At 35.0% G+C, this 25,890-nt stretch overlaps 2 protein-coding genes across 7 annotated transcripts; both read right to left on the minus strand.

The window, feature by feature from the left end:
* Positions 1-956: 956 nt before the first annotated feature.
* LOC114872687 (ATP-binding cassette sub-family G member 1-like) lies at positions 957-8,827 on the minus strand. Of its 2 annotated transcripts, XM_029180159.2 has the most exons (13): positions 8,773-8,827; positions 8,074-8,209; positions 6,813-7,078; positions 4,336-4,453; positions 3,694-3,880; positions 3,099-3,244; positions 2,780-3,018; positions 2,492-2,688; positions 2,251-2,419; positions 1,964-2,064; positions 1,726-1,881; positions 1,416-1,656; positions 957-1,330 (listed from the first exon to the last, which is right to left on the minus strand). In XM_029180159.2, exons 3-13 carry the CDS (start codon positions 6,976-6,978, stop codon positions 1,158-1,160), a joined length of 1,893 nt encoding a protein of 630 aa, XP_029035992.1. In that variant the 5' UTR covers positions 6,979-7,078; positions 8,074-8,209; positions 8,773-8,827; the 3' UTR covers positions 957-1,157. The 2 variants fall into 2 exon arrangements, with proteins under 2 accessions (XP_029035992.1, XP_029035991.1); XM_029180158.2 differs by lacking the exons at positions 8,074-8,209; positions 8,773-8,827 and adding an exon at positions 7,248-7,436.
* Positions 8,828-9,851: 1,024 nt separating this feature from the next.
* Positions 9,852-25,050, minus strand: LOC114872686 (ATP-binding cassette sub-family G member 4). Of its 5 annotated transcripts, none has more exons than XM_029180156.2 (13): positions 24,943-25,050; positions 24,013-24,129; positions 18,794-18,924; positions 15,747-15,864; positions 14,700-14,889; positions 14,450-14,595; positions 13,300-13,538; positions 12,864-13,151; positions 12,605-12,765; positions 12,348-12,516; positions 12,165-12,265; positions 11,535-11,876; positions 9,852-11,456 (listed from the first exon to the last, which is right to left on the minus strand). In XM_029180156.2, exons 2-13 carry the CDS (start codon positions 24,069-24,071, stop codon positions 11,298-11,300), a joined length of 2,103 nt encoding a protein of 700 aa, XP_029035989.1. In that variant the 5' UTR covers positions 24,072-24,129; positions 24,943-25,050; the 3' UTR covers positions 9,852-11,297. The 5 variants fall into 5 exon arrangements, with proteins under 5 accessions (XP_029035989.1, XP_029035990.1, XP_029035987.1 ...); XM_029180157.2 differs by lacking the exon at positions 24,943-25,050 and adding an exon at positions 24,763-24,784; XM_029180154.2 differs by lacking the exon at positions 24,943-25,050 and having other exon boundaries at positions 18,794-19,182; positions 24,013-24,098.
* Positions 25,051-25,890: the final 840 nt, after the last annotated feature.

The raw sequence follows: 25,890 nt of genomic DNA on the forward strand, positions 1-25,890 counted from the left end.
TTAGTTTTCGAGATATTTGCAAAAAACCAGGAGTACCTACTACTACATTGAATTTTGCCTGTACGTATACGTAGTGCCCGTTTATCTTAGATTATTTCGTCGGAAGTTTGCTCAACGTTACGAAAAAGGAAAATAAGTGATTGTGCTTATCTCTCAATATTCCATGTAAAGAATTTTCATTTTCGAGTGTTGATTTCATTTTTAATATAAAATTGTTTATTACATCGAAGTATTTAAAAATAAAGGCGGTAGATGATTTTTGATATCTAAGCTTTGATAAATGATATTTTTATCCATAACTGAAAGCTCTAAATATAGAGCTATCTGTCCTCGTGAGTTAAGTTTACACGGTAGTGCCTCAACATCTGGTACAAAGTATATTATGTAATTATAGTTATTAAAACAATTTTATTTTGTATATTTTGTTTAATAAACATATAACATTCATTTATACACATTTCACGAATATTAACAACTATTTCAGCAAGCGTTTCATCGATCTATATATTCACTTTTTTGAGAAATTAATCCTAAGTTAAATATTTTTCACATTTTTCTAATGCCCCTTTCTATATGCAACCCAGTATACATGCATGCAAGTAACTCTTACCAAAGGCGCAGTATCTGATTACCGACACATGTATACTTCAATTATTGTTGAAATTATAAAAGGTTAAGAAAGATTTATTGGATAGAAATTCTTTTACCAAAAAAGCGATGAGAACGATTCCACTTTAAGCGAAGTTACTTAAAATGGTAAAAAAATCTTCGATCAATCTGTGTACACTGCAGTAGGTAAGTAAGTAATGGCCAATATTTTTAAACGGTATAAAATATAAAAGAATCGTGCCGTAATAAAAAAGTTTCTTTAATATTATATACTAATACCATAAATGTTTGAGGATATTTTGATATTGGCTCTACATGGATGTTAAAGCGTGTGAAATTACCGACAATTACTTTCTTAAATATTGTATATTTTAATTCGATACATTTCGTTGTAGAAAAACTTTTTCTATCAATATATCTACAAGATACAGATCTCTTTGTTAGAGATTACTTATTTGGCTGTCTATCACACTGAGAAAACAAAAAACGGTTCCACTTCTTCCTCTCAGTTTGTATTTTGTACACGTCATGGAAAAGGACTAGCTTTTTTAATTATCAATATTAAAGCGACTCTTTATCAGCCTTCCAATCACGTGAAGTGCTTGGAATGTTTTGTTTGGCCTAAGTCTTTGTCTTAATAAATAATACGTGAGAATCTTAAGGAGAATGAGGATAATTATCAAGGCAAGAAAATCTACCCAGAACACCACATGCTCCATTTCTGAAACAAAAATTTAAGCATTGCTGTATTTATTAGATTGGCAATTGAATAGTGAAAAAATTGCTATCCTAAGGGAAATACTTACGCATTATTTGTAAAAGTAGTCGAGGTGCGCTATATTCACAGAATATTTCTGTCGGCGGACAATATAATTGTTCACGATTGAAACCGTACAAGGCGGTTATAAGACCTTCCAAACCGTAACGAATGTAGCTCAGATACATTATCAATTTACGATAAAAAGGCAAATCTTGCATTTCACCCAGTCCTTGCACCGCGACCAGCATCAAAGGAACAGTGATCGCCGGTCCAACGAAGGTACCGTTCTATAAAACGAATATTTATTTAGAAACAAATATTGAAAATTTAAAAACTGTATGTATTTAGAAACGTACCACTATATTTAACATAGTGGCTATAGCCAGGGCCATACTTTCAGCTATGAACATACACAAAAAACAAACGCTAAAAAACATTGCGCATCGAAAGAGTTCCATGGGTTGCCCCGTAATTACGTACACCATTGACAGATATATCGAGGATACGAATATCTGCAAAGTTGAATCAACGAAGAAATTACGATCCGCGAAATGGCTCTTGTTTAATCACAGATCAATTTTTGAAGAAGTTCACCTGTGCAGGTAAGTTCACTAAGGTGAAGGCACAATAATAGGGGCTCAAGTCGTACCACATGTTGAAATATTCTCGTTTAATAAGTTGCACCTCCGCAGGAACTGTAATTTTAAAATTAATTAGAAAAAAGGAAAAATGATAATGAAATTTAATAAAAAAGATAATAGAGAGCAATCGAGGATATCACTGTACAATATTTTATATGATAAACGAGAATCCTAGATCGGGTTTCAACAATTAAACGCCAAGAATCATCGATTCTTCTCGCATAAATATTGATTTCTTACACTGCATTAATACCGGTAACATAGGTACGTAGAGGAAAATTATCAAACAGGCGAAGCAAAAACCAAAATTGAACAAGGTCTTCGTCCCATCGTTACCGACATCCAAAAACAAGCCACCGATGATAAAACCGAGGAATATGTGTAACCCTATCTTTAGATACATGTAACTCTGTAAAACGTTAATTAATTAATTAATTAAATTGCTTAACGAAAGTGTTCATTTGGGCCTGATATTTCATACCCTATTTCTGTACAACTGTAAGAACATCCTTCTCGAGAGAACAACGAATTGATCGTACCAGGAAACTTTTAACGTCTTTTCCGGAAGATTTGAAGTCGTTGACCGAGAAACAGGAACGATAGGCATTTCTGTGTCCACGAAGTTAATCATTCGAGTTATCCACTCTGGACCGTATTCGCCAGCAGATACGTCTATCACTGTAACGATAAACATTTGTTTAGAGATGTTACCATCCATCTATGACTTGATGAAGCTATCGCCACCTTAATCAAGGTACCATTTACTCACCAAAATCGGCGGGATTGTAATGTTTCGGGCATTCCAAACCGACCTGTTGTAGAAACGGTACCAAATTTTGCACGGTGTTTCTATAAACGCATTGACCATTGGCTACAACGTAGACATGATCGAATTTCGCGAAAATCCTCGCACTTGGTGTATGAATGGAACAAATTACTGTTCTTCCTAATCGCGCTAAACGTTCCAATAGCTCGATACACTGTGCCGCTGAGGTTTCGTCTAATCCTCTGGAATCAATATTTTAAATTGTGTTGAAAGCCTTTGTCGTTGTATTACTACACGTAAGTTCAACGAACGAATTACTCACGAGGTTGGTTCGTCGAGAAATATGACCGGAGGATTGTTTACCAGTTCCAACGCAATGGAAAGTCTTTTCTTCTCGCCACCCGACAACCGTTCGGAAATCGTATCTTTCGCACGGGTTAGTCGTAAGATGTCCAAAATTTCTTCGATCTAAAATTATCGAAATTACAATATCCAGAAAGAACGTCGTAACAATTGAATTCTAGAAAAAGTGAATGAAAGCACGCATCTCCCTTGTTGATCTTGTATCCGGTGTGTTTCTATCCGGTAACACGCTTCGAGAATACGAATAATGCCGCGCAATGCAGTTCGAGTATTCTTGTCTTTCCGAGAATACACCTGTACATGCATTTTAAACTGTACAATTTTGCCTGTACCTTCTCCAAACACCATAAGAAGAATGCTGTTTCGAGTAGAACAATGGAAAGAATTCATGATATTGGGTGTAACGTAGGAAAGGAAGAGCGCAACACAATTAGTGATGCTCTGTTAACTCTTGCTCGACCGGTGCAAAGGTCTTTTTAACATTTTTAACATCGCTTTCTCGAAGGCTTCAATCACTTTGAATGAACATTTAAAAAATATTGACTAAAACTTACAGCGGTCAGTTTCGCTGCTTTGGAAATGTGTCCAAGCTTCAAGTCCACGGCAAATTGCATCGCCTCGAATACCGTGAGCCTAGGTTGAATAAGATCCTCTTGCATAATATAACAGGACATTTTCTTAAAAGACTCCACGTCTCGTAGCTGTCCATTGGTGCTTACTTGTCCGGTGACACCGGTCAATCTGAAACCGCGATGACCGCCGATTTTGTAAACGAAACAAGGAGCGAGGGAAAGGGTAGCCAGAAGAGGTAATTGTTGGTCGTGAAAGAGTCTCGATGTCGTAGCACGCGAACAGAGTTAGTTTATCGATCGACCTGACGTTAGAATTCGTGTTAACTCCAGCTAGGGTGAAACTTCCACTCGTTTATCCTAGGTCGCGGGGTCACTGATCTTTAACATCGAACTCGAGCTTTTAGACAAAATAGATTCAGTTCGTTCGTTAAGACAGATTGAGAAATAAATGCAAGTCACGGAACGTTTAAATTGATTAGCGATTTAGCAACTTATAGGCTTGTTAAAATACTGTTTTAATTACTTCCGTGTTTGATAATGAATATCACTTATTCTACCAGTAATAATTTATCTGCCACACGATTTGCATACTTGGTTTATAATCTTTATTTCATGAAATCTTACTTGTATGCTGCGAGGATGTTTAATAAGGTAGACTTCCCTGCACCCGAAGGACCCAAGATCGTGGTCAACTCTCCGGATCTGAATTGCCCGCAAACTCCTCTCAAGATTACTTTCGAACCTATGACATAAGAAAATAAGTATTACAATTTTACGTGTACGAATATATTTAAAAGCGTTTCAAATGCAAATAAATGGGGAGTTAAGTAGAATATTCTAAAGGAAACATGACACGGCGTTCCACATGTAATTGTTATGCAGCGCTCAGAATAATTTTATCACCGTTCCACGTGGTAATCGTGTTGTTAACACACACTATGTTAAATATTTAATATTTTCGAGGTTCCTTTAATCAGCAACGTCACACCCGTTGTTTGAGAAACTTCCTTATCAATCCGTGAAAAATGATTATTACTTTCGAACGATAATAATAGATATTCAAACGGCACGATAAACACGTGCTTCAATGTATTCAAGTGGAACCCTCGAGACTTTTAACACCATTTATTCTATTGATGCGCATTTAAATAAAGAAAAAAACTGGGTTTATCGTTAATAACTTATGTATAATGAACATGTAATTAAGCGGTTGTTAATACCTCTGAACGAACGACAGATAGCTACTACAGATATCAATCATATCATAATGATTTATTGTATTTAATTGATTAATATTTTCTATAAGTGTTAGGAGTATATAAAGGTTGTACGCGATTCTGAGGAAAATATTTCGAAAAAATTAAAATGTAAAATTGGCAAAACGTTCCTCCAGTTATCTGGAAGGAGAAAGGTGGAGATCATCATAGAAACATAGAAAGCGAGACATCGAGAATTATAACGTCATTAAAGCGATTACAGTCATAGTAGAAGCTGGAGAGTTTAGCCAAGTTTCGCTATGCTATAATTCCACGAACATTCCTCCCACGAATGACGAGATCGTGACTTTTTCACTAAAACGAGGCTTGAACGATTCGAAGAATCATTTGAGTTTTCGCTACTTTCCTCTTTGCCTTTCAATTTGTGACAATAGCAAATGGTGTTCTATATGCACATATTCGAAGGTAAACGAGTAGGTGGATTTCGTATTGCCAATAGTTTGTCTTAATTTCAATGCACCGGCACGATTTTCTTTTGAACCTTATCCGAATACGTTCGGTGCATTGAGCAAGTCAGGCAAGAGTTGAATGGAAAGCAGACAAAAAACTATTGTTATTGAAATCTTTTTCGATTAAAGTACATTCACATGAAGTTATACAAAGATAAATTACATTCTTCAGAAATGTTTCCAACTCCGGTGGGAGGCTCTACTTCTCGTCTCCTCGACATTCCGATTACATCGGAATAACATTACTAATTGATTACGTAAATGGCACAGTACTATCAAAAAAAAATGTTACAACATTGACAGTGTAATTTATAAGATGTAACATTTATACCACGTTTTATAAATGCGGACCATTTTCTCTAGAATCATTTATCATTTTATGACGATCAACTTCTAATTACTTTGAATAAAAAATTGATTATACATCCTTTGAAGAGTTGCAAAGACTTCTAAACGATTAAAATTCATAAAGCAAACGAATGACTGACGAAGAAAATTAATAATCGAATAAAACAATGATCAAGCCATTTATCGACATTCCTGATGAATTAATCTTCAGAATATGTAAATTTTCAGATAACACCAAGAATCTTCTGAATTAAAATATTTTTAATCATTCAATTACACAACTGCTAATAAATGGCATATTTCACAGATTCTGAAACATCTATGGTTATCTAACTTTTTTGTCCTTGTATTATGTATTAGTGTTAAATCGATATGCAATTATCCGAGGAACTGCACTTCTATGTTGTACAACATTCAGTTTGAAAGGTTTCAAAGAGGATGATAGCTTTATTCAACGATTATCGCGGAAGATAACATATAATATCATATTGATTAGATTCTTATCGTACCATTCTATGGTAATGTTGTTTTGATATACAAAAATAGAGTGTAAACATTTTGACCGATTTAAATCAAATTTTGCATAGTTAATTTTTATCATTCTACCGGAACACTTTATCTCCTTCCTCAAATTTCATCCCCTTGACCTTTTACGATAATTTCAATTTAAACTTCGATGTTCTAGATATAAGAAGACTAGATTAAGAACATAAAAGTCCGTCAACATTATTAAGTTAGTACTACGTTAATACCATACTACTTTCTACTTTATCTCAATCATGATTTTGTCCTGATCATTTTTATGGTGGAAAACTTTGACGGAAAAACCACGTATAATGAATTACGGATTGAAAAACGAAAGAATAGAATTACAATTATCTGGAAGACTCTTATCTTGCATGTTATATTTAGCTCTAAGGATGAGTGTAAATGGTACAAGGAAAGATGCGCATTTTACGCTTTAATAATCCTGAGGAAGCCGGATTCCTTCCGTTTTTTATTGTATTCAAAATAAGCAACAATTTACCTTTTCTTCCGTAAGGTATCGTATAAGCCAGGTCATTGAATTCAATGTCGATCGGTGGTAATTTTTTAAGATGCGACAAAGACACGTTCTGCGTAGCAGCATGCTTGGTACTCTCGCGTGTCCCATCGATGCTCTTCTTTGCTTTGAACTCCGATTTTACGGGCATGTTTGATCTTAATAATAATAACTTCAAAAGTTCACGTTCTCGTCACTGAAGCCATTTACCCGTGATCGCCTTTCTTTCGTTCCTTGAATGATTCACCGCACTGAAAACACACCCCGCTTGATAAATTAATAATTCGTTTACGTAACAATTAACGAATCATTTGAATTTAAAATTAAAATTCAACTTTTGTACGTTTAGATAAGTTACTCACGATCAAGTGGTCAAATTTTTTGTAATTTCTGAATAATTGACATGTAATCGATACGTACCGCCTTAATTTATCGTGGATTTAATAACAGTTACGTTAAGGACAATTGTTCAATTGATTTTAAATTGTTAATTGTTCTTGAAACACTGACAGTTTCATGGAAAAAGAGTTACTCTGACGAATAAAACACATGGGGAGCAGTCGAAAGCTCAGCACACGACAGATCGCGGTGGAAGACTGATGTTGTAGCAGCTTTAACCAGGTCCCTATTCTCAACGATACAATAGTGTGTGTTTCTATGTTTTATGTGTGCGTGTGTTACTCGCTTACCCGTGCTTTACACATCACACAACCGTTCATCGTTGCATTCATGGATTGATTACATATATCACATTGATACTAGTAGATACCTGGCCGCGATATGGCTAAACTAATTATATATCTTTGCAATAATTGAGAAATTTATTCGCGCCTATATCAAGCCTACTGTTTATTCTGATTTTTCTGGAATAAGAGGGCAAGTTGAATATTTATAATTCTTTTTTTCCATTGTTGCAACAATAGAATTATCCAATTTTATATTTTTCCACTAACGATTCGTATATTATCGAACACGTTTTCCAATTGAAAACTTTATCCTTTTATAATAAAATTGCATAACGAATTGTGTAATAATATAATTGGTAGTCTTTGGAGCACTTAAAGATGTAATTCGAACATTTCGTTAATTACAAGTCAATTCTGACAATTTACATAACGATAGATATATTTTTAAGCCTTTGCTGTACTTCATTGCATTTGTTTAAGATGATCCTATCGAATCTTTCTTTTTCAAAACAATGGTAAAACTTGAACAAAAGCATTAAAAAAAAAAAAAAAATACATACTGATCGAATTGAGTAACCTCCTCCTTTTCGAAGTCGGTTAAAAAAGCTGCAAAGTCCAACATGACTCACGCACAATGTTTGCAGAAACTCATACCCTATGACCATGAAACTATTACGAATCGTGATATGTAATAAACTGAAACAGAAGAAAATACTGATAAGTAGTCGGAATTTGTTATTATCAAGTAGCGAAGATGAAATTTTGTCAGTTATATTACAAAATTTGTATGTAACGCTATATCAACTAGACGATAAATATTGGTTGATTATTGGTTCAAAGTTTGAAGCCATCTAATTTTTTTTTAGTGTTTAATCACAATGAATTCTAAAATGCTAAGATGCTAAGAATAGCTTACAATCGTTAATTGACAAAAGGAAGAAAGATTTTAAAAGCCATTAGAGTTTTATTAAACTGGATTTACGTTTTGTAACAAACTAATCAAACGCTGTTACAAAAACAATTTATAAAACATTAAAAATTCAACAATGACATCATCGTCCAGACGCTCGTGCCAAGCGTAAACTGAAACGATTCAAATCGTCTGATAAGACGAATAGTTTATAATGTCACGTAAGATGTAATCGATACATGATTTAATGTCTGAAATATCTTACTACACTTTCTACAATGTACATAACATGCATTTATTATTATCTACAACAAACAATTAAGAGGGAAAATATTTTTGAAAAATCTACCGAGAAAGGCGCGAAAATTCCAATCGGCTCGAATCCAGACACTCACCGTTCAAATAACAAGAACCGACTGGCTGAGCCAATTTCGTTCCTTCTCAACTGCCAACTACTACGTGTTACAATTCTTTAGAATACCTGTATATGTACACGCATGCTCCGATCTACGAATTACGCAGAGATATTTTCCCGAGGTTGCTTTTCTGCACGGTATTTCCTCTGTGAAAGAAGTTACATCCTCCACGGTGCATTGTTCTGACCGAAGAGACGGATTCTCGCGAAACTCGTTATTACCGCTGCGTGCGAGCAAACTGTTTATTTCGTTTGCAGCTGTTTCCGTTTGTCTCTCCGTTGCCTCCCCTGACATTAAGTTTCGCGCAGAATTTATTTGCATGCTAATTTCTTGTTGACTTCTGTAGAAACTTAAAATTGCTACATTAAATTTGCAAAAACTATTGCTTTAATTTTATTTTTCAGTCATGGGTTAAGGAAATTAGCGTATTGAAACGTGACTATCTTAACTCTTTAATGATTGCACTTTTCAAAACGTCCCTAATTCTTGTCCGATTTAAAAGTAAATTTCTTATAGTTTAATCTCGTTCGTGTTACGCCTCTGTAGGTACTAGCTTTTCTTCATTATTGATTTAGTAACATAATATTACGCGGATGTTTCAATAATCTAGTTCCAAGTAAAACATTTTGCTTTGTCAATAATTTGTCTGAACAAACATAAATATCCCCTCTCACGCAGAAGCTCAGTAAAAAAGCACAGCGGTAAATGCATACTTTCTTTACATTACGGTAACCAGTCAACATTGTCTATCCCATTTGTTTAACCAGGAAGAGAGGAAAATGGAAAAAATTATACGGATACTGCTGTCAGGGTAAAACAACGAGTACGTTGAACTTTCACGGTAGACAGAAAATCGGAGACACACATTCTACTGTAGTGTACACTCGATTTCATCCTAGTATCTCTATTAAAATCAGCTATTTGTGATAATTAAAATTAACACTTTCCCACTTTTTCATATCGCATCGAGGGGAAAATTAATTGCGCGAAGTGAATGAATTTAAGCAACAAGTATATTACGAAAAGCATGTTTTTTTTTATTCGTAATAAACATACGCTATATAAAATACAACGAAGACTATGCCAATTCAGCATAGGTATTATTTTACAAAAGTATACATATATGTATATGTATATTGATCGTAATCGATCACGCTAACGATTTAAATATAAACATGTATAATTTATACCATTTGTGTAAACAGTTACAAATGTATTTCCCGTTAAAGTACATTTGTCAAGTCAGTGAATATCGTTAAAAGATAAAACGTGTTTTACTTTTTTTCTTTTTCTTTTTCTTTTGATTCCGCAAGCGATACCGTATGTAATATTCCTAACGATGATTAAAACTCAAAGAAACAGTTGTAAACTGATGTTAGCTTGTTAAGATTTTAAAGCTTTTTGATATACTCTACTTCTATACGTACCTTTCCAACGCGACTTATATGTTTAACAAAGTAAATTTGCTTAAAAAATATATAAATCGTTTAGTATAGTACACACTCTATCTATAAGAGACACATTAATTGGAAGAGTTACGATGAGTTTTTAGTTGACGTACTATAAAGTATAAGTCCCCGCGTATGCAACGATATGAAATCGATGAATGTTATTTTATGATGTTTTACAATTTACAAAAATCTAATATTCGGTATACGCAACGAACCTGGCAAGATAATCATTGTTTTAAACGTTGTTCTTAATCAACAAGAACATAACACAACGCTATGACATAACAATCCGTACTTCCGCTTTCCCGTAACTCTTCTACATCGTCAAACTCACAGCCATAGGTGGATAAAAAATGTGATCGCTCACGAAACATTATCAATTAAGGCCTCTTATTTTCTCCAAATCATGAAATTGCGATCTTCCGAGACTGCTAGATTCCACCCCTTTTTGTTAACACGTTGACTGGCACAGTAGAAAAGAATATCAATTGTTAAAGATATTAATTCTCTAATTGTATATACTTTGATCTGAATTACTAACGTTATTTCAATAGCGCTTAGTATTTTTCCCATTTGAACATAATTCGTCGGTCACCGATGATCGCTGTGTCAGTCAACGCGGTAACTACCCTTCTAGAAAGCAGTGGTTATACACACTTTGTGTGTATTTACGTGTGATTGTAATTAAAGAGACGAAAAGGTACCCTGAACGAAAGCATCGCTAGTCCATTGCAGAGTTGTTTCAACGTGACAAACCTAATAAGGACGAATAAATTATATTAGCCTAAATCGTACGAATTCGATGCATAGGTATGAACTATATACGCGTGGTGTTCCATTCTTTCGAGGTATAAAATTTGATGCAATAATTCAACGTATTAATTGTGCCCTTCGTTTGAACAGCAATGCTAATGAAATGTATTATCGCGTTATTTTCGAACGTTCTTTTATAGATAAAAAAAATTTTTTTTTGGATTGTGTCAACGTGAATAATAACATGGCGAACCCTATCGCGCAGTCTTCAGTTTCCAACGAAGGAACAGATAGGCAACGATTCGAAGAACGAGAAATATTAAAAGAAGGGCAAGAATATCGAGCGTAAAATCAGCATCGAGCATGTCCAGCTCCTCCAAGGTTGTCTCAGGATTTTTAAAATGGCAGTAAATCTGTAAAATTCCAATATTGATGAAGACTTGTAGCGATGAAAAATAAGTATGCTTATTTATGCAAACGAATTAACTTACCTGAAAACACTTAAGTTTTTCCCGACCAAACGAGTACGTAGCCAACGCAGTTCCTTCGAAACCGTATCTGATGTAACTCAGATACGTGATCCATCTGAGATACACAGGAATCGCGTCGAAACTAACGAAAAATCCTGAGAATAGTAGGAAAGGTACAGACATAACCGGCGCCAAGAACACACCGTTTTGTACGTTCATAGCCGCTCCAACTACCAATCCAACCGACTGTGCGACGAACGAAATCAATAAACATGTTCCCAGGAACATACTGAATCGCATACCATCCGTTGGTTGGCTGGTCATAAAGTATACGAGCGTTACGTAAATTATGCAGAATATCGCCTATAAAAAAACGATCATAAGCTTAGACAAACACAAATAGGAAAAAGAGGTACACTGCCATGTACTATTCGTCCGCGAGAAGATGGCATGGCTAAAACTTGTAGGGATCTATGCTCCACTACCCGATATCCTTACTTCGCATCACAACTATTTTCGTAATTGGTCGAATTGCTGGACGAAGAAAACAAATGAATCGGTCAAGTGTGACTGGAACAGAGCGATGCGATGACGATCTTTTTGCGGATGAATAGTATATATAGCATATTTTTTTGATATTCCAATTTTTACCTGGAATGGTATATCTGACACCGTGATAGCTAGATAGTACGCCTTCAGTGAATACCATCTGTTAAAGTTTTCCTTCAAAAGTACCGGCAACTCTAACGGGACTGTAAGAAAAACAACATTCTTGTAATATGAATCTCATTACACGTTCGGAATTCTAAGGAGAAAAGCAATTATAAAACATACACGACAATATCGTGATGGTCATGGACGTGTACATAAGAAACAGCATGTTGAAAAAGAGGAATCCAAGATTGCTAAGTACTTTAGCACCATCATTTCCAATGTCATAATATAATGCACCGATCAATAACCCCACTAGAACGTGAGCAAATAGTCGAAGATACATAAGGGTCTGAAAAGATAATCAATTGTTTTAGAAATGGACACATACATAGAATACAGCAATCTCTCAAAGACCATTCGAATCATCCGAAACTCACCCAATCTCTACGACTGAAGAGTAGAGTTCTTTTCAAAACGATCCAGAATTGCTGACACTCCGAAGTAGGATATCTTTCAGGAGTAACTACAATTGATTCGTCGAGCAGGGCTACATCAGCGTTATCTTTCTTATCCATGTCCATCGGTATCGCTATGTCGGCTGTAATGACACCATAAAATAGGTGTAGGTGTTGAAAAGGAGATGAGTTTGGGAATACGTTTATTTCACTCATAATTTATTCGTTTTTTTCTGCATACCTTGTTTTGTAATATCATTCCTGGCAAAAGTCGGAAGGATCTTTTTATTATTAATTTCATTTGATTTATCCTCTTGAAACTTTTCCTCCAGATTACTAACATCATTCTTATCCTTTACCTCAGCATTCTCTTCACTTTTTTGAAGCAACTCGCTCGTCGCGTTATTCAATCTCTCTGATTTATTATCAGGGAAAGGATATCCCTCTCGAATATCGTACTTTCCATTCTTGATGGCATTCACCAAATTCTTGATATTGTCCCCGTATTCCCCGCAGGACACCTCGATGACTATGAACGAAAATCGTGATCATCGAATATCATATGATTCGATAAAGGGGAAGAAAATAATGTACAACAATTTACTTTCGAAGGAATGTAACATAACAACCGACAAGGTTTCGAGAATAATTTTAAAATACCATGTAAAAAAGCTTACTGAAAGAGGCAGGATTGTGATAACTGGGACAATTAAGACCGATATTTCTGAGGAAAGGCACTAACTGCGAAGTGGAACCCTGATAAACGCATTGCCCCTCGGCCAATGTGTACAAAGCATCGAACATTTCAAACAATCTAGCACTAGGCTGATGAATGGTGCATATTATTGTTCTCCCTCCTCGAGCCAACGTCTTCAACAATGAGATACATTGAAAACAAGAAGACGAGTCCAGGCCACTGTAAATGATTAAATAAAGAATATTATTATTTTACCATTAATGTTTTCATTACGATTATTATAGCTGTATAAGAGGAAATATAAATTGCTCAACGAAGATATCTTTCTATTTGTCTTCGTGGAGTCGGATATTTACATGTATTAGACCTTGAATTAAGTGGACGTTAATCAGTTGGCTACTTTGCGTTTGTCTCTATCTTATCAAATGAACGAAAATGAACAAGAGCGATTGTGAACCTCGGAGAACCGGTTGGACGGAAAATCATTGAAATTTTAATTAATCACTGGTACAAAACTGCGATGATACAAGCTCGTAAATTAAAGTGTGTCACTAGGCGATAAGGTGGATGAAAATAACGTTGTCGCTTTGTATCTGTAAAGCTGGTTATCACTTGAAAAAAAGGGGCCACATAGAGTTTCAGTGAAAGCGACAGAGAGAAAAGAGTTTTAAAACGTTGTTTAAAAAACTATGACCGCATACTTTCTCTTACCGGATATTATGGATGGTACCCTCTTAACAAATGAAAAAAATATTTTCAACAAAATCTGTAGGGTATCACGTGCTTGAATTCCTTTATCGAAAGAAATCGAATATCAGCGATTATTCGCTGACACTGACCATGTTTTTGTTAAATGTGTTATATAAAGAGGAAACAGGTTTCCTTGACATTCATGGTGGTGAAAGCGAAAGTATATATAGAAGAAGAACATATATACCGACGATTTGGTATCTTCCATTAAATTTGATCGATTCTATTTAAGGAATATTTGGAAAGAAGATTTCAAAGACACGTTCTTGATGACCTTTACCTTCTTTTTCCGCTCGGGAATCAATGTTTAGTAAAGGAATTGTCTGATAATTTTTATACACGTCCATTTAATTCTTTGGTTTGTTACCTAGCCTTCTTACCTAGTGGGTTCATCGAAGAACATTATAGGAGGATTGTTGACCAATTCAAGCGCAATGGAAAGTCTCTTCTTTTGACCACCGCTCAAGTTCGAGGTCATGGTTCGTCGATGTTCGGACAGGCCAAGCGTTTCAAGGATTTCTTGAATCTAAACAAAGAAAATAAAGAAATATTGCATTAAAAAGTTCCATTCTGAAAATTATTTCTGACCTTTTTGCAAGAAGCAAAAGAACAAGTTCATCACAAACGTACCACTTCCTCTTTCTCCGCCTTGCTGATATGCGAACCAAGTTTAAGGTTCGAAGCGACTTTCATGGCTTCAGCCACTGTTAAATTCGCATGAAGTTGATTATCTTGCATGATGTAGCAAGATAACTTTCTAAAGGCACTAAGGTTCCTCTCGTGCCCATTCATCGTGATACTTCCCTCTACGCCAGTTGATCTAAACAATACATATTAGGAATGATTTATTAATGGAAGTCGTGCTCCAAAAAGTCTATAGCTTCTCTGAAGCTGTTTGATATGCAACGACCTAATAGATATCCGGTGTCATTGAGAACAATCAAAGAAGGACGTTGTGTTGATTTTTTTTATTGTTTCTTATGCGCATAATTCGCTTAAACATCGTGTTAATGTCATGTTTGTAATGACGTCAAGGAAACGAAATGGAATAATACCAAACGAGAGGATAAATGCCATCCCATGTTTCAAACGATGACTGATCATCGAAATTTAGTCGATAAGGAAAATGGCAAACCGGTTTCCATTTACGATTCTTCTGTCTGCCTACTTCATTTTTACATTTCATCGTCCTTCTCACAGATGAAAATCAATTTTTTGTGTATTCTATTCTACTTCTACTTCTTCTTGTGTCAAAAAAACTACGAATATAAAGTAGTTTAGGAAGCATCTGTATATGCTGTGTATTTATTATTGAAAAGTCCTTGCGAAAGGATTGCATAATGGACAGGAAGAAAGCGAAATCACATATCCCAGAAAGAAGGTGAAATCGTTACTCGCGGGACAAAAGTGAAACGCGATCTTTTAGGCAACACCGAAAAACTACTTCGCCACGTTCATTGACAGATACCAGTTTATCTCATGACTGACGTTTCAAAGAGGATATGGACTGTAAATAATGAATAGAGGTCGTGTAAATAAAAAAATTATATAAACAGTTTCGTATCTGTAAAAAAATAAAAACCGAGAGAATATAGAACAAAACCCGACGCATGTGGTTAATGGTTTTCCAATGAATAGCAAGTGCGTTACAAAACTCGCATAAACATAATGACTCACTTGTATCCGGTCAGGATGTTTAAAAGAGTAGACTTTCCCGCACCGGAAGGTCCCATGATAGCCGTCAGTTCTCCAGACCGTAGCCTTCCACTGACGGATTTCAAGATTGTCTTTACATCTGTAAATCAGATACATACTTCCTGCAATCATGCTTATTTTTTAATAATTGTTAAAAAAAAATATACATTCTTAATTGTAATCAATCTATCGATAAGCTTGTAAGATATTTTAACAAAGAAAAGTGTTCGCTCCCTAACTGTAATTAACCTTTGGAGTGTGTTTTGGAATGTCAAAGTTGATGACACGTTTTATCGAAGAAAAATGATAAAATGTGGTATCGGCAACCATGCTGGTGCATCATCATTTCCTACATCGCCGACCATACTTTGCCCCGAGAGTTAAATATCGAGGATAATGAGACTCGTCTTATCGCGTGATATAAATTGATAGCATTATTTTTACTTCTTCAACATTGCGCATCCACAAAAAGAATTATTACCTTTCCAGTTGCATTTAGTTTTCATTTATTGTCATTCAGAATCAAAGCTATCCGCAATCCATATTCGATTATCTAATGATTATTCATTAAATTTTATTGCACGTTAATAATTAACGATGCAATACCATTTGATAAGTCAAAACTGACATCGTGATATTATTACTGTTACATCACACGGCAGTTCTATGCACACATATCGGTGATTGCGTGACATTGGTGTTTTTTCTTTTATTACACACGTAATATACTCATCTGCCTAGTCGACAAAAAATAATGTTTTATTTTCAAACGATACAAGATTGAATGTAACGTTATCTTTGCAATGCTTTAACTATTGCAATCCACAGCGCACGTAATAAAACGAACAAAAGTATCTGTCGACTTTGAACGTTTAGTTTCTCTTAATTCTACACGCAGCTAAAGATTTGAGAAGCAAAATGTCAAGGATCTTTGAACGACTATATATTTTAGTCAGTAGAATATCATTAAAAATTTTCTACAACTACAACCTCTTCCAGAAGTTGAATAATCAGATACGATAATCTTACGGATATTGAAGGAAAGAGTGGCTCGAAGAAGCTGCTCCTTGTTGCGCAAAATCAGGATTGCAAAAATGTTGCTATAACGTGTGCATTCACTTTCTATACCTGGTCATATTTGCTTCGATCAACTTGGCCGTATGTTCGCTTCTAGATTCATACCATATACGAAAATAAACCAAAGGAAGAAGAATGAGAATCGAATTGCAAGAATGAACTTTGTTCTGGAAAACAACGCGTTCTTGTTCTATGTACTTGGAAATCTTCATTTTCATGACTCGTCATTGTGATTTTTCTTTTCAATCGTTTGTTTAGCGAAATCAATATTTTGTAACGTGAATATGTCTGAACAACATAATTATTCTATTAGTTCGTTTACAATTCGTGTACTATGATGAAACAGTTACCGAAGTGGTCATTGACACGCAAAGTGTAATGCGCCAATGAATTATTAATTAAGGAAAAGCAATTACGATTATTACGATTCAAAGTCGATCCTAAGTGAACAATTAGGAATAAAATTTTATTTGCCAGTTTGCGCTATTAAAATAATTAAAAATTATTCATACTGCCGGTCACTGTTGATACCCATGACGGTCAACGTGTTAATTAACGATCGAATATAAGTAAAAGGAACTACTACTTTCATGGTTTCTATTTACTTTCAAGCTTTCACATTTTATTACAAGATTCTGCGAACGGCATTGGTATACCTAAGTACTACTGTCACTGTTCAGATAAAAGGGAAAATTGTAGAATTTGAAAAATGATTCAAACGTTTTATTTATTGATACTTGAAACGAAACGAAAACGTCAACTCGATGCCGGAGAAACGAAGCTTTATCGCACAGCTGCTACAATTGGAACAGTAAGCTGCTCCAAGTATAAATTAACGATAAGTGGGAACAAAGACTTGCATTTTCAAATTGCTCGTCTTATTGTTACGGTTGCCTATCCTACCATGCTAATTTTTCTTGCGGTGTATATTACGAAAATTCTCTTTAACGCGCTGATTACTATGAGTTCAAATAATTCAAGTAATTAAGAAACCAAGATAGAAAGTAAATTTTCAATTTGATTCAAAGGCTTATAACAAGTATCCTATGGAAATGATAGTTGAAACTTTATGCCGCAACCAGTTTTCTTACAAAATCTCGGTCAACTACGCTTCACAAAGCGTATAGAAAGTTAGACATTTTTCTGACAATATTACAGGCAAAATAAAGAAAAATTCATGAAACGACCAGACATACAGGAAAATTAATTTGACGACTGTAAAACGATTACACTATTATCAATACCATTTGTTCGAACCGTCACGCAATTTTTTTTCGATAGTTCGAATCGTAACTTTTTCTCTCATTATGTTATCTCGTTAGTTGCACTGCAACACTGATAAGGATTTGTATGTGTATCTCAATGTATCAATTTTACAACATAAAAAGTGCATTATTCGAGATACATGCATGATTCTTTCACACGGATAACGTTTACTTTCACTTTATGGTCAATGTCATCGAAAACAAGTTTTAGTCATTTCAGTTTAGTTCAGATGCAACGATGCAATATCGCGACAGATAAATTTATAATCTGAACGATCAAACTTATTAACATATTTGCCTCAACTTTTTCTATTTGAAACCGGGCATTTTATTTTGCATAAACCTGATACATTCTTTCAAGTTGCTTACCTAGTAAAATAGACGGATATGCAAACAAGCACATTCAAAAGTGCCATCGAATTAATATTTTATAACGCGATTATATTCGGGCAACTATTTTGCCAAGTATCAAGTTAGATTTCGAATAGACAATTTTGGGAAAAGGGACCACATTCATTGCTATGGGTTTGAGATATCTTATCTATCCCTATGACATTAGTTCTAATCGGTAGTTAATCACTATCGATATGATCGATGTACAGTTACTATGAGTCTTCCTAAAATTCTGTACTAGGGTATTCAGATGTTCATAACAGCCCTATTTCAAAAATATATTATTATACTTACTGTTTCGGCGGCCTTCTCGTACTTTATACGCCAAGTCAGAGAATGCCAGGTCAACTGGTGGCCTTTTTGGTAGGTGAGTGATGGTTTTTGGTTGCGCCGGTACAATCTGCAAACGTATTCCCGAGCCTTTCCTAGGTTGTAATAAAATCTCATTCGTATTATCCTCGTGCGAACAATTTCCTTCAAGCTTCATCTTGTATCCTTGTAATATATCCTTAAAACGTTTTAATCTTTTTACTCGAACTTAATTTAGTTTCGTACAAGTACGAGTTTTAAGTAGCCTCGATTCTCTTTTTTTCTCTCCTCGGTTGATTTTTCGTTCAAACGAACCGGTCTTTTCGCAGCGTTGCGTTCTGGTTACCGGATAAACGTACGATCTCTTTCATTGCCTGGAAAATTATTTATTTTGTAGGTCTTGAAAAAGAATACAACCCGAACAATATTGGCGGAACTTGAAATTAAGTGGAATGTCCTTCAAACGGCCATAAAATATATTTATTTTAGACGAAATTATTAGTTTCTTTTTCTTGGGTGATTTCTAATTAATAATAAGGTATAGATGAGGCACGCAACTGTTTTGAAACTGCGAGATACCAATACCAACACAACGGTGAAGAGATTGAAGTTTAGCATTGGACTTGCATATACAGAATGTTTCATAACATGCGGTACCCATTTTAAAACAAAACAATGAACTTTGAAAAAACATGTATCTTATTGAACCTTGCTTCAAAGTTACTATAATCAGTTTTCTTTAACTCTCATTTCTGAACGAATCTGTACACTATATAAATCATAATTTTTGAAGTGTTTTGTGACAACTGTTTACAACTGATTGAAAATTAATGCATTATCATAAGCTGAGTCATACAGCAAAATAAGTAAATAAATTCTTTCACTTGTCTAATCTTAAAATCTTTGAGTGTTATTGTTCTACACAGTGCTTAAAAAAATATGTTTTCATTGCTGTGAAATAAATGAAAAGTTAAATTAATCCATCGCTTGATTAGATGTAAAATAGGTAGCATATCTTATGAAGCAACTTGTATACTGAAAAGTATTTGAGAGGTTTGCGATACGGCTGCGCGAGCAAAGGTCTCCGGACGCTTATTTCCGCGTTTAAAATAAAAACCGCGCGCTGTCACGTTTTCCATCAAAGTTTTTCAATAAGATTGTAATACAATATCCCACTTATTTCTCCTTGTAAGACGGAACATTTGAACTAAAGAAGCCAGTATTTTCCAGTGTACAAAAACTCTTTTGTTCAAGGATTTTTGCAGTTCCACCGTTAAATTTGAAATAACGCGGGCTTCTTACATTGCGGACAAGTAGCGACGCGAGTCTGATCAAAAAGCGACGATCATGCTCTCTTTGGAAGCAAGAACTGCGTAGACCAGCAACTCCTATCCTCGAGACAGAACCAAGCGCATCTCGGTTTCTAAATTTTCCACGTCCTCGGTATAAGCGCTGAATTTTTTTTTTTTTAATGCTCTACGGTTTCACACCTGCACGTATCTTCCTTCCGGTACGACTATATCCAGCAACGAACTATCGAAAGTGTAAACGAAAAGAAAAATCGAGGACGAGAACGACACACGGTCGATTATTCGACGACGATGCTCGGAGCACGGAGTCTCGAGACGGACTGGTTGGCTCTACCATTTGCTTGCACCGCGGCCATCACCATTGACCGTCGTTGCTTTCCACAGTTACTGTTCTCTCCTACTCACTCTATTTCTCTCTCCCATTTACTCTTAAATATTCTCTTTACCCTCCGCTTCGTCTGCCTTTTTAAGGACACGACAAAGGAGGATGATCGTCAGAACGAAGAGAGGGTTAACGCTTTTAAAGGCTGGGCCTAAAGTGATTCGAGCTTTTTAGTTATACCCTTTGGTACTTGCCGTTTTACTAAGCGACCGATTGTTCGCTTACGATTAATTTATTTGTCTCGATTTAACCCCAACGCGGTTCCAACTTTCTTCCTGTTCGCATGAGTAGCTCTGATAGATTCGAAAACGAGGACATAGTTACCGGCTAACTTGTTAAGTATTAACCGTTAAAAGTTGGACGACCGAGGCAATTTCTCTAACTTTGTTTCCTTCTTCTTTTTCTAGTGAAACGCTTATGGAAACGCACATTTCGTGATAAGGACTTGTTTATAAAGCAACAAATCATAGTCTCGTATGAAAAATCAAAGCGTGACATACTTGCGATGCTGATAGAAAACAATATTGACGATCGGTAAAATGTAGGAAACGTCATTTTGTTTTAATTAAGCAATCGCTAACAAAGTTGTAACACACTGTTTTCAAACCTTGAATATTGACGTTTTTTCATTTCTTTTTTTTCTCTTTCAGAAAAACTATTTTGTTGAAATGACTTGAAATGTATGCATGAAAGGAAGATCACGTGTTCAGACGCATTGCGTTTTCAATGAAAAAACAAATTGCAATGTCATCGTGCTGTTACAAGATTCCCTGCAACTAATCGGATTGGAATAGTCTTATTAATTTTCAACTTTAATTAATAATTCTTAACTCATTAGTCACCATTAATATTTCTCTTGCAATTCTGAAAAAGAGAAGAAAAAGAACAATAGGCTGTTATTAGCGTTACTTTGACGTCCGAAGTTTATTGTGTCACGTTTCACCAGCGTCATATCCTACCTGTTGAGTTTAACAACGAGAAAAGTAGTTCGTTAAGTTCGTATATGAAAGCAATCCGATTTATCAAATCACTTTACGTTATTCAAAATTTTCTCTCCTTTTTCTGTTCTTCGCGCGTTAGCTACCAGTGTCATATATCCGTAACGCTCTGATTTCTCATGAATCTACATTTCGCATACCTTTGAAACTAATCAAAGTCGTTTCAATCTGTCGCATAATTTAAGCAACGTAACAAGTTTCGCCACTATGTGTCCTATCCACTGTGGCAGACAAGGTGTTAACGCGTTCACTGCCACAGTGAAAATGGACATCTCAAACTAAAATTTAAAGTTCACTTCTATCTTCTATTAATCAATGCTGACGAGCCACGGGTAATCACATGCCCGGATAGCAAATTTACAATGACGCATAACACGTTCGAATCTATGACCAGTAACCATCTATGCATCTTAAATGATTTCGCACGATCAATACCGCTATGAGTACATATTTTTACCCTTTGAACGTATTGTATACAGATTATGATCAAACATTGATCAACGCTAATCCTATCAAAATGTTGTTACTGATTACAAATTGATAATTTATGCTAATGATAACATTATCTGTACAGGTATTACAGATTTGAACAACGCATAAATTTTCATAGAAAAATTCTACTAAGTACATAGAAACATATTAAATAAAAAAAAAAACATTATTCAAATAGCATAGATTTAGATAATAAACCAGTTTTTGTATACAAAAACTCTGATTTTCCATATTCCAGCTAATTACCTCACCCACCTATGCCATTGCCTATGCACTTACGCCCCTACCCTTCAAACTTCTCTTCTTGCACTGCATCGAGAGATTGAAATACCGATATCAAAATTATATGTTTTACGATGGCTAGGATTTTACAAAACTTACATCGAACAATAAGCATTCGATAGTAACGTTTTCCTTGTACGACTTGCATGGTTAAAGTCACGTAGACGACGTACAGGATCACAATGTCATTGTACGCAAGGCTCGTGTAAGCATTTAGAAGGACATTTCATACTTTCGTCGTCTTTTTTGATATGCAACAAAACTGGTTTCACACTGGTTTTGACTGACATACGCGTTGAACAGAATATACGGCTACATATTTCGTACGTGTGGGTACAATGTGTGCTGAATACATTTCTGACATCAGTATACGCTACGTAAGATGTTAGAAAAAAAGAATACTCATTCATCGATATTGCATTTGATTTAAATAAAATGAACAAGGAGTAAAAAAGTTTCAGAGAAGGCGACAGAAAAAGTATTCACTGGAATTCCCAAGAAAAAACGGCCACCGAGTGACTTAGCAGACTTTCATTTTGTTTAACCGTTTGACTGCTAATTAAAAATTCAATTCGTTTGTTACACGGAAGCGTAGCAATCGTTCTCTGGAATTTTCGTTAAAATGTTCAGAGTTTTGTTAAAGAGCTGATTTGACAATTTCGTGATCGCATAAAAATAATGAGAAAATCTACTGTAGGTACAATGCAACATGTTAAAAAAAACGACGTATCATATTATCAATGAAGCTATCGCAATGATGCTTCACCGAATCTATTCAGAATAAAGGTCGCTTACACAACCAAAAGCGCAAAGTCCACGGTTGAACAGTTGTCGTTGTTTAGCAGCTACGATAAGAACATAATTACTACATTCGTGCAGCGGATCGATTCCTACTCTATCGCATACGCAAACACGTATTTTCAATGTACATTATCAAGCACGATTAACATGGAATTTACCTTAATTTTCCATGAAATCGCAAAAATCTGAATAGTAAGATATTCTGTACACGTTCGAGACACTAATTGTATCATTTCATAAACGCTTTCCAACATTCAATACACGTCATATAAAGCAGAAAAATGATTCAGTAGTTGGTATTTTAATAGATACGAAGATTTTTCTCGTATCGTTTGCGCGGATGTCATCATTAGCATTCTGAACGTTACGTTTCATACTTTATTTCTTATTCCCTCTATGTCTAACGCAAATACAATGATATTAGCAATCGTTTCTTAACTTTTCTAAAACACTCTGGATATAATATTTCATCGTTTTATTGTCGATAGTCATAGCATTATACACTTAATAAGTTTCAGACCTCGAGGAACAGAAGGAAGCCATGGAAACTTCTTAAAAGTTTTATCACGACTATGCCTGACGGTGCATCGACACGATATTATCACGAGGCCATTCTGATCTATCTATCAAACTTAATATTATACATATCCTTCATTCGTTCATATGTAAATGAATCGATTCGCTATTTTCAATTCATTAAGATACGAAGAAATAGTTAAATGTTTTTGTAATTGTTATAAAAAACATTTTACTATAAAGTAGATATTTATATATCAGATTGATGACCTTTTTGCATATTTTCTTTCGAAAGAAAATGAAAGACAAGGAGAGATTCATTTGTTTGCGCGTATAAAACTTTCAAATACCTGACTACCAATGAAGCTTGAAAGAATATTCTTGAAGAACAATTGTTATGTAAATGTTAAGTATTTTACTTACAAACTGTTACTACTGTATGTTAAACCGGCGTGTCCATTCTCCCTCCCGTGCTCCACCATTTTTTAATTCTTTGATCAACGTGGACGGATTTATCTTGACAATAATATATCGACGAATCTGAAATCGTACAAATAAATTGATAAGCTGATATACGAAAAAACAGATTTGGAACATCGTGAAAAATCAAATGGTATTTACAATATCATGGTACTAAAACTGAAATATTAACATTCTGTGAAAAAAAATTTCTCGAATACAACAATGTATAAGCTTTATCTTTGACAGGTCCATTTTTATTTCAAAAATTAATTACTATAATATCTAGTTTGTAGCTTTTGGCGTCGAATAACAATACTACCGTCCAGTTAGCCTTGACGAAATAGTAAAATAAATTTTAATTCGTGAAATTGACGTAATCACACAAGAGAGACTCTTGAACTTTGACTTTGTATGTTATGTTCGAAGATTATCACTGGTAAAATTAACTTAAACTCAATTATTATAATATAAAAATGAATGAAAATTGGAAGTATGGCGGGAAATTGAACGATCAATAAGTTCCTATCGATTCCTATCGATAGAGTGTTCTCGCTGTCTATTCCGTTCGATTATTCTAATGAATTGAATAGAATGATATTCAATAATATGTAAATTGATTCTGTAAGAATACATAATGCGTAGTAGCGTCTCGGTAAAAAGGAAATGAGGAAAAAATAAAGGAACGCCTGTAACGTAAGAACTGACGCGCACCGTACCAAAACCGCAAGAGCTTGAGGTTATGCTCACAAATGATCCCATTCGAATTTTTCACATCTCTGCAGCTGCTTCTAATCGTATGAATAGAGAGTTTTTTTAGCCACAAACAATGTGAACATTTAAAATATAATCTTCGTTCAGAAATGTTACATGGAAAAGAAAAACTCAACATACCCACTTTTACGCCTGCCAACACACGGCACGACGTACAACTAAACGAGTCGATCGATGTTCGAAAACTGTTGTAAACTTTAATCATAGTCGTCTAATCGACGATCATTCAATATCCCCATTCCAAACTTCGATCAGCGGATTGGACGCCGATAAGATTGTGGGATCTGAATCCCCACCAGTGTTCATTTAATATTTTTATTCCTACTTTTACGTTTTATGCGATATGTTCGTTCGCACACTTTTGTATACGCATTACTACTTTTTCGTCAATCAATAAACGAAAATGGTTAATTATTACATATCTTTTAATAACAAACTCAGTCGATAAGGTCAAAAACTGTACCTCGCCGCTAGGATGAATAAAAAGAACGATGTAATCAGACGCAGTTCAAGTTTACATGAAAGTGTACTACCATTGGTCAATTTATACGTATACGGAACAGAGTTAGGTATTATTTATTTGAAAGAATAAAATGATGCTTTATTTGAAACAATTCTTTATTCTCGGGATCTATAAATTAGTTTGGAAAATTGTGCAGCTTATAGCTATTAGCAAATTCGTATTGTTACAATAATACGAACTTCCCAAGTCAGACCACAAGAAAGTTGCTGCAAATGGTGATCCGCCTTATCTTTGACGACCTATCTAAACACGTAGAGACCTTATTGTGCCATTTATTTCGTTCATATGTTCATCATGATACACCTTTAAACGAAAGGAGCTGCCTTGGAAAAATGAAACGCGTGAAACTAAAGAAAAATCTATTTACAAGTTTTGTGCAAACTCGTGAACGTAACGCCTTAAAGATGACCACAAAATGGTGGCCGTCACTCTTCGGTATTAGGTTCACGAATTTTACAAATTCTCTTATGCTCATCCAGGACATAATAAAACCGAATTACACAATGCGGATGATGTAGAACACTCAACCTGAGAACTTATGAAAT

This window comes from Osmia bicornis, chromosome 3, assembly GCF_907164935.1.
Source record: "Osmia bicornis bicornis chromosome 3, iOsmBic2.1, whole genome shotgun sequence".
NCBI lineage: Eukaryota > Metazoa > Arthropoda > Insecta > Hymenoptera > Megachilidae > Osmia > Osmia bicornis.

What these genes read in the sequence shown, in the direction of transcription:
- LOC114872687 (XM_029180159.2), bottom strand. Translation starts at nt 6,978, where the DNA reads ATGCCCGTAAAATCGGAGTTCAAAGCAAAGAAGAGCATCGATGGGACA. An exon ending in AAGCAGCGAAACTGACCGCT is followed by an intron (nt 3,245 to 3,693) that starts GTAAGTTTTAGT and finishes CGATAATTTTAG; the next exon opens with ATCGAAGAAATTTTGGACAT. An exon ending in GTTACCGGTATTAATGCAGT is followed by an intron (nt 2,065 to 2,250) that starts GTAAGAAATCAA and finishes TTAAAATTACAG; the next exon opens with TTCCTGCGGAGGTGCAACTT.
- LOC114872686 (XM_029180154.2), bottom strand. Translation starts at nt 18,986, where the DNA reads ATGAAGCTTGAAGGAAATTGTTCGCACGAGGATAATACGAATGAGATT. An exon ending in GAATGATATTACAAAACAAG is followed by an intron (nt 12,766 to 12,863) that starts GTATGCAGAAAA and finishes GTGTCATTACAG; the next exon opens with CCGACATAGCGATACCGATG. An exon ending in AAAAACTTAAGTGTTTTCAG is followed by an intron (nt 11,457 to 11,534) that starts GTAAGTTAATTC and finishes GGAATTTTACAG; the next exon opens with ATTTACTGCCATTTTAAAAA.